The sequence below is a fragment of the Suricata suricatta genome, chromosome 11 (assembly GCF_006229205.1).
Source record: "Suricata suricatta isolate VVHF042 chromosome 11, meerkat_22Aug2017_6uvM2_HiC, whole genome shotgun sequence".
Taxonomy (NCBI): Eukaryota; Metazoa; Chordata; class Mammalia; order Carnivora; family Herpestidae; genus Suricata; species Suricata suricatta.
The window spans coordinates 53615056-53633738 of NC_043710.1; the positions used below are offsets into that span (position 1 = coordinate 53615056).

Here is an 18683-nt window from a genome sequence, read left to right on the forward strand (position 1 = left end):
TGTCTTCCTCTTTCTGCCCTTCCCTGGCTTGTGTATGTGTACACTCTCTTTCAGAAATAAAAAATATAAAAATGGGGGGGTCTGGGTGGCTCAGTTGGTTGAGTGTCTTGACTTTCTCAGCTCACGATCTCATGGTTTAGGGATTCGAACCCTGCGTCAGGCTCTGGGCTGAAAGCTTAGAGCCTGGAGCCTGCTTTTGGTTCTCTGTCTCTCTCTCTCTGCACTGCCTCACTCATGGGCACTCTCTTTCTCTCTGCCTCTCAAAAATGAATTAAGTGTTAAAATTTTTTTTAATTAAAATTATTTTTAAAAAATCAATTTTATTCCTACATACCTTTCTAGCTATATTCCTATAAGCCAGTTGAGGGCAGTGACATAACTATGGCAGAATATACATGAATCTGTTGAAATAAATCTAGTCTTTGAAGTCACATAGTTTTGCTTTCCCAAATTAGTTTTGCTATACTCTGTTCTTTGTACCTAACTTCATATTTCTGATCCCAATCCTCTTCACTTTTGCCTGGCACTGTTTTTATGTTTTATGTTTGGCTCCTTGTCTTCTAGTTGACAGTATGTTCTTCATGTGAAATATTTAATCAGTCTCCTCACCCTGGTTGCTATGTTTCAGTCTTTTGTAGCTGGTGTTTTTTATGATTGTCCAGTTGTCCCATGTTGGCTGGCGAGAGCACTTTCAGGGTGCTCTTAGGAGAAGTTCTTTCCACCCAGGCTCTCTAACAGTGTTTGGTAACTTCTTTGTTTATTAGGATTCACTGTGTTTTTCCAGGATTTTCTGCCATCTGTGTTAATGACTTAGATTGGCTTGAATTTCCCTTTCTTACTTGATTTTTTTTTTCAAATGTATTTATTATTGAGAGTGAGAGACAGTGCCAAGTTGAGGGGGACGGTGGGGCAGAGAGAGATGGAGACACAGAATCCACAACAGGCTCCAGGCTGCGAACTCTTAGCACAGAGCCCGATGTGGGGCTGGAACCTGCGAATTGGGAGATCATGTCCTGAGCCGAAGTCAGACACTTACTGACTGAGCCACCCAAGCACCCCTCTTACCTGATTTTAGTATAAAGGTTATGCTGATCTTTTGAACAAACTGGGGATTATTTCTTTTTTCTATTTTCTGGAAGAGTTTATGTAAGATAGTCCTTTTTCATTTTTGTTTATATTAAATGTAGAGTACTAGTGAAGGTATATGGATCTGAAGTTTTATTTGTGGTAAGGCTTGGTTTTGGTTTTGGGTTTTTTCTTAAATATTAATTTCTATAAAAAGTTACAGGGCGATTGAGCTCTTTATTTTTTGAGTCACTTTTGGAAGTTATGCTTTTGTAACATTTATCCATTTCAACTAACAAAAAATTGTTACATTTATTGGCATAAAGTTGTTAAAAAGTAGCCTTACTATCTTCTTCATTTCAGTAGAATCTGTAATGATATCCCCATTTTCATTTCTGACAAGGGTGTGTGGGTGCGGGTGTGCATGTGCGCTCGCCTTCCCTTTTTCTCAGTCTGATCATGGATCTACCAACTTTATTGGTGATTTCAGAGAACTAACGTCTGGCTTTTATTGATGCTCCTGATTCTGTGATTGTTTTCTATTTTATCAAATTTTATTTGTATTTTCACTAATGTTTACTTTCATTGTGTCTTTAGTTCCTTCCTTCCTCTCCTTTTTTGGTATTTAATTTCTTGTGCTTCTTACAAATGGATGTGTAGCTTTTTGATTTTCAGTTTTTCTTCTTTCCAAATACTTGAATTTAAAGATATAAATTTCCTTTAGTTCAACTTTATTTGTGTTCTCTAAGTCTTGATATGGAATACTCTTTATCATTCAGGTAATAATTATATACGATAATCAAATGCTTCAGATTTTCATAGGGGAGATGTTTTGAGTCTTGGATTATAGGAGTATGAATTCTTAACAGGGAGATTTTTAAATGATTGCTTTGTTGGTGATTTCTAGCTTATGTGCAAAAAAAAAAAAAGGTACTCCAGGTGATTTTGATTCTTTGAAATATGTGGCTTGCTTTAATGGTCCCAACATATGGCTAGTTTTCGTAAATATTCCACGTGTATTTGAAAAAACTATAGGGGCACCTGGGTGGTTCAGTCAGTTAAGCGTCTGACTCTTGATTTTGGCTTGGATCATGGTCTCTTGGTTCATGGATTCAAGCCTTGTATTGGGCTTTGTGCTGACAGTGTGGAGCCTGCTTATAATTCTCTCGCGCACTTTCTCTTTCTCTCTCTTTCTGCCCCTCCCCCCCACTCTCTCTCAATAAATAAACTTAAAAAAGAAAAGAAAAAAAGATAGTTGTTGGGGTGTGATGAACTTAAATTAGGCTAAGCTTGCTAATCATTTAGGTCTTTGATATACTGATTTTTTCCTTTTTTTTTCTTTTTTGGTTTGGATGTTTCAGTTACTTTATTTCCTTAACTTCCAATATCACAAAAAATGAAGACATCTGCAGTTCTCTAAATTTATCTATTTTAATACTTAACAGCCTTTACAATGTATGCCTAAATCGCTTGTATTTTACCTAAGTGTTTTTTACTAAATAATTCTTGCTGTGGTAAAGTATAAATAAAAATGGTCAAAATGATAAATTTTATGTTCAGTGTACAATTCAGTGGCATTAAGTACATTCACAGTATTGTGTAACCATCACAACCATTTCCAGAACTTTTTCATCATCCCAAATAGGAAAGATCCACCTGTTATGCAATACTTCTCTATTTTCTCCTTGTTCCAGTCCCTGTTAACCTCTGTATTACTTTCTATATTTATGAATTAGCCTATTTTAGATACTGATATAATGGGAGTCCTACAGTATTCTTTTCATGTCTGAATTACTTTACTTGGCATAATGTTTTTTAAAAATATTCATCATGTAGCATGTATCAAAGCTTCATTTCTTTTTAAGGCTGAATAATACTCCATTGTATGGATACACCACATTTTGTTTATCTGTTCATCTGTTTTTGGACCTTTAGGTTGCTCCCACTTTTTAACTATGTGAATAATGCTGTTATGAACATAGATGTACAAGTATCTGATTCCCTGTTTTCACTTATTTTGGGCATATATCTAGGATTGGAGTTGTTTGGTCATTCTGTATTTAACCTTTTGAGGAACTTTCAAACTGTTTTCTATAGCAGCAGCACCATTTTACATTCCCAGCAGCAGTGCATGTTTCCATGTTCTCCATTTGCTTGTCAGCACTTACTATTTTCTGTTTCGTTTGTGTATAATAGCCATTCTGCTGGGTGTGAAGTGGTATTTTGTGCTTATAATTTGCATTTCCTTTAAAACTAATAATGTTGAACATCTTATTATTTGCTTATTGGCCATTCATCTTTGAAGAAATATTTTGTCTCCTTTTGTGTCTTTTTAAAAAATTATTTTATGTCTCTTATTTTCAGAACTGTTTAAGGCAATAATTAGAGTTCGAAGACAATGATACTTTCAGAGAATTTTTGCTTTTTTATGGCAAGTGCTTATTGAGATGAGTCAGAGCTGAACTTGTGATTTATACTTTTTACTTTTAGTTCTCTCTTATTTCTAGAGGTAGAGATTTTACAGATCCCAACCCAGAATAAATGGCATTCACTAATGCCCCCAACCTCTTGGTGGCTCCAGACTACAATCTCTGTCTCTCTAGTCCCTCAAGACTGTCAGGCACACTTATCAACCTCTTAACCTTCCCCTTGGAATCAGAGAATTCCCTAGGAGGGGCTCCTGGCTGGCTCAGTTGGAAGACCATGTAACTCTTAATCTCAGGGTCCTGAGTTTGATCCCTACATGGGGTATAGAAATTGCTTAAAAATAAAAAATAAAATTTTAGAGAAGAAAAGTCTCCAGGAGAAAAGCAACCCTAAGTAATAGACACTGTTACAATAACACCTCCCCATGCCAGTGTCCTGCCAGGTGCTGGCTCAGCCCTTTTTTACTATCTTGTTAGCTTTCAGTGCCTGTAAAGAGCTCTAGCTTTTCTGGTTATTCTCTCTAGGAGGATTGGTTTGTGTTACCCCTTAATAGGAAGGCAAGTTTTAGTTTTCATGGAAATAACAATTCTTTATTGTCAAGTGCTTATTTCATTGACTTGTTTAATATATATTTAATAACGTCATTATAATAAGGACTATAACTGGCATACACGCATTTAGAAACAATCCTACTGATGATTGTTACCATTTAAGTAGTTGTTGAGATTAGAAATAAATGAGTGTTATTTATATACTGCTTGCAGTTTTTTATTTTTATTTTTTTCAGTTTATTTATTTGAGAGAGTGGGAGAGGGCCAGAGAGAGGAGGAGAGAGAGAGAGTCCCAAGCAGACTCTACACTGTCGGCACAGAGTCTGAGCGGGGCTCAAACTCACAAACCGTGTGATCGTGACCTGAGCCGAAGTCAAGAGTCTGTAGCTTAACCAACTGAGGCACCAAGTGCCACTGCAGTTTGTTTTTTTAAAGAGGAGATGTAGCACATTAGTTAATCCAGTGAGTTTTAGATGGAGGTTGATTAATATCTCTTCATATGGTTCTTTTGTTTGAAGCTTGTATTCCATAGACATTCTTGCCTTAAGTAAACCTTCTGTACACAAACCTGAAATTTTGTGATTATTTACATCTTTGAATATCAAGGGTTTTTACTCCTATTTCTTTCTTATCATCTTTTAAAAGAAATCTTATTTAGTCAGCAAATACCTCTTTCCTATTTTCTTCAAGACAGCATGCCAAGTTCTTTGAGGAAATAGTCATAAATCCCGACTGTCAAAAAATAAAGAAAATGTTTAAAAAGAGAAGACATGTAGAGAATTAATCGAAACATGAGACATAGTGTGATGGGTTATCTAAGTGTCTGGATAAAGTGTTCAGGATTCAGAGAAAGATGACTGTTTTCAAGGGGGATTCCTCACTTTGTTTTGAAAGTGCTTAGCATTCCAAACAGCGGAGTGTAATGTATTTGAGACCTTAAGTTCTGGTGGTTATGTATTAAAGATTGTGAATTGAACCTCTTAGGCTATTTTTATATATATAAGAACTGAACAGGAGTGCTCTTTTTGACTCCAGTTTTTAACGTAATGTCAGTGATGTGATTATGTGCACCTGAGTTCTTTTTTTTTCTTTTGGTCTCTGTTTATAGGAAGAGCATTAAGAAGTTGGTTTTGAAAAACCTTAACAATAGCAATCTCTTCTCTCCTGTTAATCGTGACTCTGAAGATCTCGCTTCACCATCTGATTATCCAGAAAATGGAGAGAGGTAAACCAGATTTTGTATTGGGTTGTTTCGGGTAGAGAGCCCTGTTCTCATTTTGAAGAGATTCTAAGCTTGGAATTTACTCATTCTATGAAAATGTATGAAGTTTGGTGAATGTTGCATAGTATTATAGCATATGAGCATCTAGAAATTCTTGTTCTTGTTTTTTGAGTACACTAGAACTTAAAATTATTGATTTTATCTGATTCAGTTTTGCATAACTATATTGGTATCTATTTGGTATCCATGCATGTCATTTTGGACAGGTTTTCTCACACATATGTGAGATAGTTCTCACACATTCACCACCTTTAAAATGAGGGATATCTTATTTGTGATCATTATCAAAGTGATACATGGTCACTGAAACCAATCCAAAAAAAAAAAATAGCAATAAGTAAAGAAGTGTATAAAAGAGGAAGTGAAAATACAGTAACCCTTGATTGTTTGGTATATATTCTTAAGATTTTGAAATTTGTTTATATAAATAGATATTGTAGAGATGGGTATGAATGATCTATTTTATTAACTTGTTTATTTCCATTTATTTTATTATAAATACCTTTCTGTATCAATATGAATATATATGCCTCTTATGACTTGATAGCCATTATTGTGAATATATGATAATTAGTTCTTCATTGGAAGACATTTAGATTGTTTTGATATTCCTATATTCAGAATAATGCCTCAGTGAAAAATTCTATGTACATCTTTGCACTCCTGGTTTTTTTTTTTCCTCTTTGGATAAAATTCTAGTTTGATTTTGCATTAATGAAGCATTTTCTAATACCTTGCTGATAATATCCAAAATATAAAAATGTTCAATTTTTTAAATTTGAAATTCACCACTCTTATTTGACCTTACATAGTAGAGTGCCTTTTTTTTTTTTTTTTAACTTAAAATTGGGATGCTCAGATTCACTAATTCATGAAAATAAAGGAGTTAAAGGCATGGAATCTACAGCCAGATTTCTTGGGTTAAAATTTTAACTCTAGCACTCTAGAACTTTTTTTAACTTGAGCAAGTTACTTTCTTACTCTCTGTCAGTTTTCTTTTCTGTAAAATAGAATGATAGAAACCTATTATACAGGGTTACCATAAGCATTAAAATTTTAATATGTGGAATTACCTAGAACAGTCCCACACACTTATTAGTAAAGGCTCAGTGAGTGTTGGCTATTATCGTTGTTACAGAGATCTAAGATATTATTTATTTGTTTTCTACCTTTTCAGATTCAGTTTCCTGAGCAAACCTGTTGATGAGAACCATCAGCAGGATGGAGATGATGATTCTCTTGTGTCACGTTTTTATACTAACCCTATTGCCAAACCCATTCCTCAAACCCCTGAGAGTGCTGGAAATAAACACAACAGCAGTGGCAGTGTGGATGATACCATTGTTGCATTAAACATGCGTGCTGCCTTGCGAAATGGGCTGGAAGGAAGCAGTGAAGAGACCTCTTTTCATGAGGAGTCACTGCAGGATGACCGAGAAGAAATAGAAAATAATACTTACCATATGCATCCAGCAGGTCAGATTCAGATTGAATACATGAATAATCTTTTACCAGTCATTTAAGACCTCTTATTTGTCACAGATTTTCAATGTAGTGGAAGTCTGCTATCTCAACTTTTTAATGTTTTTATAGCATTTTCTAGAAGTTAACATTTAAACCCTGAAATTTCACTTATGCTTTGGTTGATTCTTTTGGGTTTTTTTTTAATGTTTATTTATTTTGAGAGAGAAAGTGCACTCACATGAGCAGGGGAGGGGCAGAGAGAGAGGGAAAGAGAGAGAATCCCAAGCAGGCTTCACACTCTGTGTGGAGCATAACACGAGGCTTGATCTCAGGACTCTGAGATCATTACCTGAGCTGAAATTGAAAGTCAGATACTTGGCTGACTAAGCCACCCAAGGGCCCCTGCTTTGGATGATTCTTAATTCACATACTTTCTATATTTTTGGAGTAGTTAAATTCATGCCATTAATTATCCTGGCATGATTTTAAAGATCCCAAATTTTATAGCCAAAGAAACTATCCTCCTACTTTCCTAGCTTTATAAACTCAAATTGCTTACTAGTTTGTTAATTAAAATATTAGTGATGATGATTATCATGTAAAGGTTTTGAGATTTGAATTAGCATAGTATATAAACTATAATGAATAAAATGTATAGGGATTCAGATGGTATAATTTGCTGTGGTTATTTATTATCACCTCAGTTCTGTACTTTTCTTTATCTCCCACCCCAACAATGAACTGATTAGTTTTTTCCCCAACTAATCTATGAAAGAAATAATGCAAACTAGAATATTATATGTCTTGATTGGTTACTTAAAGCTTGCCTTTTTTTCTGTGTTGATCTAACATCTCATTTGGGTTGCTGAGTTTTTTAATGTTTGTTATTTATTTTTGAGAGCGAGAGCATGGGCAGGAGAGGGGCAGAGAGAGAAGGAAAGGGAGAATCCCAAACAGACTCCATACTGTCAGCACAGAGCTCGACACAGGGCCCAAACCCACAGGATCATGACCTGAGCCAGAGTCAAGAGTTGGACACTTAACCAACAGAGCCATCCAGGCACCCCTCATTTGGGTTTTGATGAATGTAATCACATTCCTCCCCCCCCCTTTTTTAGCAGATACAATTTACATATAGTGAAGCGCACAGATCATAAGTACTTATTTCAGTGAATTTTGACATATATACTGAATGTATGTAATGGAAACTGGAAAGTTTTTTTTATGTCCCCATTCCCAGAAGTCGACCACAGTCTGGATTCTGTCACATAGATTACTTTTGCCTATTCTTGAACTTATATAAATGGAATAATACTATATATATTCTTTTTGACTCTAACTTTTATGAGATTTAATCCACAATATATCAACAATTCTTTTTTTATTGTTGAGTGATATTCCATTACTATAAATAAACCACATTTGGTTTATCCATTCTCTGTTAGTGAGCCTTCGGGTTGTTTTATAGTTAATCTTGCAGTGTCTGTAACATTTTTCTCTATTTAATTATCTTATTGCCTTCACATATATTTTCTGGTCACTCATTGCCCTGTGGAAACAACTTTATATTTGTTCATGGGTGTATCTACATAAATTCACTATGATACTACATCTGTTTTTCAAATACCCAGTCTAGATTTTTTTAATTGCTCTTCATTTTCTCATTGACCTGGTTTGTCACCTCCCAATTTAAAGTTCCATCCCCAAGGACACTCTAACAACTCTCTAAACATTGCCAGTAGGGAAACACATTACTTATACAAGTGGGCATTGCAGGAAGATGGAGTTTGGTCTTATATTGGCCTTAAATTCTCTCTCTCACAAAGAAAGTTAGCCTAATTTGGACCTATAAATGGGACAAGGGTTAATTACAAGAAGCATACCAGTGTTCTGTTTTCTTGAATTCTTCAGAAATCTACCTAGTTAATACTTCAAAAATAACACTAATTTAGATCTTTAAGTTTCCATTTGTCCTTGGGACTTTCTCATGTAGGATTTTTCTTTTTATTTCTTTTGTTTTGTTTTGTTTTTTAATTTATTTTCAGAGAGAGAGCTGGGGAAAGGCAGAGAGAATCCTAAGCAGGCTCTGCACTGCCAGCATGGAGCCCACCACTGCTGGCGTGGAGCCCAGTGCAGGGCATGAGCCCATGAACTGTGAGATAGTGACCTAAGCTGAAACCAAGAGTCAGACCCTTAACTGACTAAGCCACCCATGCACCCCTCATGTCAGATTTTTCATCTTGATTTCAGCTCTTTATTTAGGGATGTAAATTTGAAAGATACAAGAGATTTATGGAAGACAGGCTATAAAATAACACATATTGACTTTGGAGTTATAACTCTGCTTATACCAGTGAATTAATTTGTAATTAAGGCAGTTTCTTTCCACATTGGGTTTTTGGAATTTTCGTCTGTAGAATAAAAGAAAACTGTCTTAAGTAAACCTTTCTCAGAACTCATTTTATGGATTATGTTTCATAGTACAGCATGTAAATGGAGGCCATATGAAAAGAAGTTTCTGTGGTTAATTTAGCATGAGCAACACTGGGTTACGTAAAGTTAAATAGACTTAATTATTTGGCAGGTTCTCAGAGCCTATAACATACTTTGTTGTGCATGTTTCCCAAACTTGCTTGACCAGGAATCTTTAAACAAAACAACAACAACAACAAAAACTGTTTCTCTTAGGTATAGTGTTTCTTAGAAAACTAGTTTGGAAACATGCTTTATTCCTATATATTTTATCTTTATTTAATAATTTAGTTGCTGATTATTTCAAATTATCTTAACTTTTAGATGATTACTTTTCAAAAAGGAAAAAGTGAAATAATATTATGAAAATTCTTCTGCCTAAGAACAATTACACTTAATACTGTATTTGCTGCTTCCTTTGGTCACAGGCATCATTCTCACTAAGGTTGGTTACTATACCATTCCATCTATGGATGACCTTGCTAAAATTACCAATGAAAAAGGAGAGTGCATTGTCTCTGACTTCACTATTGGTCGTAAAGGTGAGTGTGAACATAGAAGTTTGTAGTGCTTAAGCCAAAGATCTTAACTTTATTTTTGTAATTAAGTAAAAGAAGCTCTGGATAGCTGAATCCATTTTTCCCCTGTATTTTGACCCACCTGGGACCTTCATGGTAGACACTCTGACAAGTAACAAAACAAGCTTACAATCATGTAACATTCTTTGGTAACTATTTGGCTCATTGGAGTTTTCTGCAATTAAAGAAAATAAGACAGCAAGAAAATACTAAGAGAAAATAGATAATAAAAGATGAGTAGTATTTAGGTTTAACATCATACTAAGTTAATACAGATAACTTTTTCTGGGGAGGCGGGGGGAATCTCATCTTGCTATATTGTATTTTTAAAAGGGCACTCAAGTATTTTAACCCCTACTGCAAGCTAGGTACTAAGTAAGGGTTGTTTATGTAGCAGTAGTGATTGGAAGTGATTTAAGAAGGCTGTTTTGAGGATAAGTGCTATAGAAATGTAGATGTTAAACTAGATAACTATTTGATGTCACCCTCTGAAACATACTATGGATGAAATAACCCAATGAAAGGATTACCAGGTGATTTAAAATACTAATGTTGAGTGGCATCTGGCTGGCTCAGTTGGTGGAGCATGTGACTCTTGATCTCTAGGTTGTAAGTTTGAGCCCCATATTGAATGTAGAGATTATTTAAAATTGTTAAGAAAATTAAATAAACTAAATCCTGATTAATGTTTAAAGCTGCTTGCTTCTGATTACTTTGTCACTGGAAGTATAAAATAGGTTATTTGGCTTCTATATAAGATGAGTTTTTAACTATTTGCTTTGACTTGTAGGTTATGGTTCAATCTATTTTGAAGGAGACGTGAATTTGACAAATCTAAATTTGGATGATATTGTGCATATTCGAAGGAAAGAAGTGATTGTCTACTTAGATGATAACCAAAAACCACCTGTGGGTGAAGGGCTAAATAGGTATGAATTTATTTATGTATTTAGAAAATAATCTGCTTGGGGTGCTGAGGTGGCTCCGTTGGTTAAGATTCCGACTTTGGGGGGGCGCCTGGGTGGTTCACTCAGTTAAGCATCTGTCTTCAGCTCAGGTCATGATCTCATGGTTCATGGGTTCAAGGCCCGCATCCAGCTCTGTGCTGACAGCTCAGAGCCTGGAGCCTGTCTTCAGATTCTGTCTCCCTCTCTCTCTCTGACCCTCCCCTGCTCGCGCTGTCTCTCTCTCTCTCAAAAATAAATAAAAAACATTAAAAAAATTTTTAAAGATTCCTACTTCGGCTCAGGTCATGATCTCACAGTTTGTGGGTTCAGGACCCCCATTGGACTCTGTGCTGACAGCTCAGAGCCTGGAGCCTGCTTTGGATACCGTGTCTCTTGCTCTCCCTCTCCCCTTCTCTCCCTCTCTCCCTCCTCCCTCTCTCTCCCTCCTCCCTCTCTCTCCCTCCCCCCTCCCCCTTCCCCCCTCACTCTGTTTCACTCAAAATAAACAAACATTAAAAACAATTTTTTAAAGGAAAAAAGAAAATTGACTAAATCACATTTTTTTCATATTACATACATTTTCCTGCAACTTGCTTTCCTGATTTACTGTACAGTATATGATTATTGTTTTTCTAATTTAAAAGTAAAAATGGTAAAGAAATGCTACACGAGGACTTTTTGACTCTCTTCCCGTAATAGCATCAGGTCTAACTGTTACTTTCCCAAAAGTACTTTTTTTTCTTGTGTCTGCCATGAGCATCTTTAACTCTCTTTATATTTTGAGAAACTAGCTTCTCATACCTCTTTAGACACATGAAAGAGCCACAGGTAAAATAATTTATGCTTACAACCTACCAAGATTGAACCATGAAGTAGAAATTCAGAATAGATCTATAACTATAATAAATATTATGTATTTCCTATTACAGCAGGATTCTCAGATAGGGAGTCGTGACCCTGAGGCTTTTCTTTCTAGGAAACAACGTTATTTGTGCCTGCATGACCCAGTTGGGTTCATACACAAAGAATGAGCCCTGAATGCCATGTGCCATAGTTTTTTTAAATACATTTTCTGGTCTCTCCTGTCTGGTAACACACAAACATGCAATCTGATTAAATGGTCTCATGTTACTAGGCCATGATGTTGTCATGTACACATATAGCCAGATGCCTTGAGTTTTTTGCTTTTTTTTCTTTCTCCTAGGCAGAGGACCCTACCACACTATAATAAGGAAATTGAATCAGTAATCAAAAAGTACCTCCCACATCCACCCCCATGCCCTCAAAAGCCCTAACCACATGGCTTCAGACTACAGATCGATATCCCCCCTCCCTTTTTTAAATGTTTTTTATTTATTTTTGAGAGACAGACAGCGCAAGCAGGGGAGGGTCAGAGAGAAAGGGAGACACAGAATCCGAAGCAGGCTCCAGTCTCTGAGCCATCTGTCAGCACAGAGCCCGACATGGGGCTCGAACCCACAAACCATGAGATCAGGACCTGATCTGAAGCCGGATACTTAACCGACTGAGCCGCCCAGGCACCCCAGATCAATATCCTTGATGAATACTAAAGTAAATACCTTCAACAGAATATACATTTCACCCTTGAACTGTGTGGGCCCACATATATGGGTTTTTTTAATAGTATAGTACTGTAACTGCATTTTCTGTATGATTTTCTTAACATTTTCTTTTTTCTAGATTAATATAAATACAATATATAATACACAGAATATACCAAATATGTGTTAGTCAGTGGTTTTATGTTATCAGTAAGGCTTCTAGTCAACTGGACTATTAATAAAGTTTTGTTGGAGTCAAAGATATACAGAATTCATCTGTGCAGGGGGTTGGAACCCAGCTCCTGCCTTGTTCCATGGCCAATTGTATTAGCAAATGGATTTCAGTGGTACATCAAGGGAATTTTACACAGTGACCAAGTAGTAGTTATTCCTGGAAGGTTCAACATAGAAAAATTGATCTTATAATACATTATGTTTGTAGAATGAAGGAAGAAAATCACATGATAATCTCAACTGATGAGAAAAAGTATTTTAACAAAATACAATACCCTTTTATGGAAAAGATACTCAGCAAACTAGAGATAGAAGGAAACTACCTTAACTTGATGGAGGCCATGTTTTTAAAGCCCACAGAGAATATGCTCAGTGGTAAAGTAGTGAAAGCTTTTCCTCTAAGATCAAGATAAGGGATGCCCACTTTGCCACTTTTATTCAGTATAATTCTACAAACCCTAGTCAGAGTAATTATGCAGGAACAGAAATACAAGGCATCATCCTTGGGGCCCTGGGTGGCTCAGTCAGTTAAGCCTCCGACTCTTGATTTCAGCTCGGGTTATGATCTCACAGTTGTGAGATTAAGCCCTGCATTGGGCTCTGTGCAAGTCATGGAGCCTGCTTAAGACATTCTCTCCCTCTCTCTGTCTGTCTGTCTCCCCCCAAAGAAAACAGGCATCATCCAGATTGGAAAGGAGGAAGTAAAATACCTGTGTTTAGAGATGACATGATCTTAAGTGGAAAACCTAAAGATTCAGTAAAAAACAGTTATAAATTCAGCAAGGTAGTAGGATACAAAATCAATATGCAAAAATCAGTTGCATTTCTAAATATGAACAGTCCTAAAAGGAAAACAATTCCATCAAAAAGAATAAAATGTTTAGGAATAAGCTTAACCAGGGAAGCTTAAGTTGAAAGAAGTCAAAGACAAATAAATGGGAAGTTATCTCATGTTCATGGATTGGAAGTCTAAATTATTAAGATGTCCATACTACCTAAAGCAGTCTACAGATTTAATGTAATTCCTATCAAGAAGATAGCAGTGTTGTACCTCATATATGTAGTTATTTTTGACGAGGCTGCAGAGACCATTCAATGGGGGAAGAACAATCTTTATCAAATGATCCTGGGAAATCTATATGCAAAAGAATGAAGTTGTACTCTTATGCCATTAAAAAAAAACAAAAACCTCAGAATTGGCCAAAGATAAACATAAGACCTAAAATTTATAAAATTCTTAGAGTAAAATATAGGGGAAGTTTCATGACTCTCTCTCTATATATATATATTTTTTTTTTAAGTTTTTAGTTTACATATAGTATAATGTTTTAGGTACACATTATATTTAAGTTTTAACATACAGTATAATATTAGTCAGTAGTACAGTATTCACTTCCATGTATCACCCAGTGCTCATCACAGCAAGTTCACTCCTTAATCCGCATTACCCATTTAACCTATCCCCCCACCCCCACCTCCCTCTGGTAACCATCAGTTTCTTCTCTATAGTTAAAAGTCTTTTTCTTGGTTTTTCTCTCTCTCTCTCTCTCTTTTTTTTTTTTTTACTTCTCTTTGCTTGTTTTGTTTTTTAAATTCCACATGAGTGAAATCATATGGTATTTATCTTAGAGTAATTTTGCATCCATGTTGTTGCAAATGGCAAGATTTCATTCTTTTTTAAGGCTGAATAATATTTCATGGTTTGTGTGTGTGTGTGTGTGTGTGTGTGTGTGTACTTCTTTATCCATTCATCAATTAATGGACGCTTGGACTGTTTCCATAATTTGGCTATTATAGATAATACTGCTGTAAATATTGGGGCACATGTATCCCTTTGAATTAATGTTTTTGAATTCGTTGGTAAATACCTCTTAGTGCACTTGCTGGATCATAGGGTAGTTCTATTTTTAGGTTTTTGAAGAATCTCCATACTGTTTTCCACAGTGGCTGCACCAGTTTGCATTCCCACCAACAGTGTAAAAGGGTTCCTTTTTCTACACATCCTCTCCAATACCTGTTGTTTCTTGTGTTGTTGACTTTAGCCATTCGGATAGGTGTGAGTGATACCTCATTCTAGTTTTGACTTGCATTTCCCTGATGATAAGTGATGCTGAGCATCTTTTCATGTGTTTTGGCCATCTGTACATCTTTGGGAAGCTGTCTATTCATGTCTTCTGTCCATTTTTAATTGGATTATTCATTTTTTGGGTATTGAGTATTGTAAGTTCTTTGTGTATTTTGGAAACTAGCCCTTTATCAGAAATGTCCTTTGCAAATATCTTCCATTCTGTAGGTTGCCTTTTGGTTTTGTTGACTGTTTACTTCGTTGTGTAGATGTTTTTTATTTTAGTATAGTCTCAGTGGTTTTTTTATTTTGTTTCCCTTGCCTCTGGAGACATATCTAAAAAGTTGCTATGACTGAGGTCAAAGAAGGTAATTTACCTGTGTTCTCTTCTAGGATTTTTATGGTTTCAGGTTCAGATTTAGGTCTTTAATCCATTTTGAATTTATTTTTGTATACGGTGTAAGAATGTGTTCCAGTTTTATTCTTTAGCATGTTACTGTCCAGTTTTCCCAGTACCATTTGTTGATGAGACATTCTTCCTTTGTTTTGTTTTTTTGTATGTTTGTTTATTTTTGAAAGAGAGGGAATGATGGGAGGGGCAGAGAGAAAAGGAGATGGAAAATCCCAAGCAGGCTCCTTGCTCCTAGCACAGAGCCTGATGTGTGCCTCAAACTCACTAACCATGAGATCATGTCCTGAGCTGACTGAAATCAAGAGTCGGATAGTTAACCCACTGAGCCACCCAGGTCCCCCAAGACCTTCTTTTTGCCACGTCATTATATTTTGACAAGGATTTCCTGAATACACTAAAAGCATAGGCAACAATAGTAAATTAGACTACATTTACTGATTAGTAAATTAGACTACATTAAAATATAAGACTCCTGTACATCTAAGAACACATGCAACAGAATGAAAAGCCATCCTGCAGAATGGGAGCAAATATTTACATTTCATATTTCTGGTAAGTGGTTAATATGAAGAACTGCCGCTCAACACCAACAAAAATATAGAAAAATTTAAAATGGGCAAAGAACTTCAGTAGACATATCTCCAGAGATAATATATAGATGGCCAACAAACATATGAAAAGGCAATCAACATCACTAATAATTAGGGGAATGCAAATCAAAATCACAGTGAGGTATCATACCCATTTGGATGGTTACTAAGTTTAAAAAAAGAAAAGTTGCAGGAATATGGATTAATTGGAACCTTTGTATATCTTGGTGAGAATGTAAAATCATGCAGTTACTATGGAAATGAGTATGGTGATTCCTCAGAAAATTAAAAACGATCCATCAATTCCTAAAGCATTGAAAGCAGTATACATACATATGTGTGTATATATGTATGTGTGTGTGTTTATATCTGTCTAGGTATATATATATCTATATACATATGTGTATAGATATATAGATGTATATAGATATATTCAAATGAATCGACAGCAGGATCTCACATCCATGGGTGATTACACACCCATGTTCATAACACTGTTCATAATAGCAAAGAGGTGGAAGCAACCCAAATATCCATTGACAGATGAACAGAATAAATATTTTTACACACAATGGAATATTATTATATAGCCTTAAAAAGGAAGGAAGTTCTGACATATCCTAAAGCATGGATAAATCTTGAGGATATAAATAAACTGGTCATAAAACATCAAATACTGTATGATTCCACTTATTTAAGACCAGCTACAGAGTCAGATTCATAGAAACAAACAGTAGAATAGTGGTTGCCAGTGAGTGGAGGTAGGGGAGTTGTTTTTTAAGTATAGAGTTTTATTTGTGAAAGATGAATAAGTTTTGGAGATCAGTTACACAACAGTGTGGACATACTTAACCCTGCTGAATGGTATAGTTAGAAAGGGTTGAGGTGGTAAATTTCTTTTTTAAGATGTAAATGTTGTGCTATATCTTTTATCTCACTAAAAAGAATAATGTTTTTAAAAAATCACTTATTTGTGATTTAATTATGCTCTATTAAAAATAAACTCATCGGGGGGCACCTGCCTGGCTTACTTGGTGGAGCATGTGACTCTTGATCTTAGGGTTGTAACTTCAAGCCCACGTTGGGTGTAGAGATTACTTAATAAAAGTTTTTTTCTTTAAGTCATCTATTGTTATGTACTTTGTCACTGTACTAGGTATAGGTCATACAGAATGAATAGAACACAGTCCTTGATCTCACATATTGATATTAGAAGGTATACCTTACTGCAGTTATATTCCTCTTCACACTCATTATTTAATGGTTAATATTATGGTATTCCTGATACCTCATTCTGGAAGCATTTGTTAATCATCAGTAGTTGCTGCTACGATTAATGTTGTTAAGTACAATGGCACTTTAAGACTTTCACTAAGACTTCAGTCCTAGTGAAAGTGGACTTTTAGCACTGAATTTGATCAAGGATGCATAGCTTAAGTGTCAATTAAAATTTTATTGGAAATAATTGATGTGCCCTGGTAGTTTAAAGTAAATGAAGTTTGACTCTTGAACCAGATATTGGGTTAGTTGATGTGGGGGTGATTCTTTCCTTTTAAGCTTATCTACTCTAAGAGGCAAGGCTCAACTGTATGTAACACCTACAAAGTCATTCCAAAGTAACACAGGTACTTTATATAGATGCTACTTGGCTTTCTGATATTAAGAATGGAACATTTACATTTCACTTGGTTGTACATTACAGGAAGGCTGAAGTTACACTGGACGGAGTTTGGCCAACAGATAAAACATCTCGTTGTTTAATAAAGAGCCCAGATCGACTTGCTGATATGAACTATGAGGGCAGATTGGAAGCAGTTTCAAGGAAACAGGGAGCTCAATTCAAAGAGTATCGTCCAGAAACAGGTTCTTGGGTGTTTAAGGTATATAGTCAACTTAACCTAGTTCTTGTAAACTGTGGTTACAGTGACAAAATGTGTTAGAAGAGAGTCTCTCTTAAATTGTTTTTATTTTTACAAATTAGGAAACAGATGTAGAGGTGCATCATGATTAGCTCCAAATTACATATCTTAAACTCCAGAACAATAAAGAGCTATTAAAAACTTATGTTCATAATTCACAGCTTCTACCTCATCCTGTGAGCATTTAGATATCCTTCTAAGGAGTGATTTTTCTAAGGACATCTTTAGAGGCATGAGGCAGAATTTTTATCTTTTGATATCAACTCTTCCTAAATTGTCATTCATTTAAAGATTTCTGGGGATGAACACGTTGACTTCCTCCCTTCCCTGATAGTTTAAACCAGTGGTTTTTTTTCTCTTTTCGGCCAGTTTGTTTCTTTAACTAGTTGAAGGTCCTTGTGTAGGTAGTGAACAACTAGGCAGTATATAGATATGAAAATAGTAACAGTGTTTTGGATTTAGTTTCCTGTATTAACAATGTAGTAACTGTATACAACAACTAGTACGTGTACTAATCATCTAAATCTAGAGACAGCAGTAAAATATGATGACATTTCATTATGCCTTAAATATTTTGATATCTCTGTTTTTAAAGTGAATTCTGCAAGATTGCAAGGATGAGTATTGTGGAAGCTCTTAGGAATTTAAGTGTTAAAATTGATTTTGTTGGATACTGAGGCGCTTGGTTGGCTCCGTCAGTAGAGCATGTGACTTTTGATCTGGCAGTTGTAAGTTTGGGCCCCAGTAGCGGTTACTTAAAAATAAAATCTTTAAAACTTTTTTTTATTTTGTTGGTATCTTCTCTTCTTTAGGTCTCCCATTTTTCTAAATATGGCCTTCAGGATTCTGATGAAGAGGAGGAGGAACGGCCATCCAAAACTAGTACTAAGAAGCTGAAGACTGCCCCTTTGCCTCCCATGGGCCAGGCCACCCCATTCCAGATGGCTCTTAATGGCAAGCCAGCACCTCCACCCCAGGTAGAGACAGGACAGTGAATTTGAATGGAATCCGTGATACAGAAGTTGAAAACAAGTCATTCAGCTAGTACAAAGCTGTTTTATGACCCCTGGAACTTTGAAGAGTACAAATGTATTGGCAGTCACGTTGAGACAAGT

The 18683-nt window shown here is 35.7% G+C and overlaps 1 protein-coding gene across 7 annotated transcripts in view; it reads left to right on the forward strand.

The window, feature by feature from the left end:
- NUP98 (nucleoporin 98) overlaps positions 1 to 18683 on the forward strand; it is a 114028-nt gene that overhangs the window by 55789 nt on the left and 39556 nt on the right. For all 7 annotated transcript variants that reach the window (XM_029915340.1, XM_029915344.1, XM_029915345.1 and 4 more), the window contains 6 exons: positions 5152 to 5268; positions 6503 to 6801; positions 9690 to 9803; positions 10630 to 10768; positions 17352 to 17529; positions 18381 to 18545. In XM_029915340.1, coding sequence (XP_029771200.1) covers positions 5152 to 5268; positions 6503 to 6801; positions 9690 to 9803; positions 10630 to 10768; positions 17352 to 17529; positions 18381 to 18545 — 1012 coding nt within the window. The remainder of the gene's footprint in view (positions 1 to 5151; positions 5269 to 6502; positions 6802 to 9689; positions 9804 to 10629; positions 10769 to 17351; positions 17530 to 18380; positions 18546 to 18683) is intronic.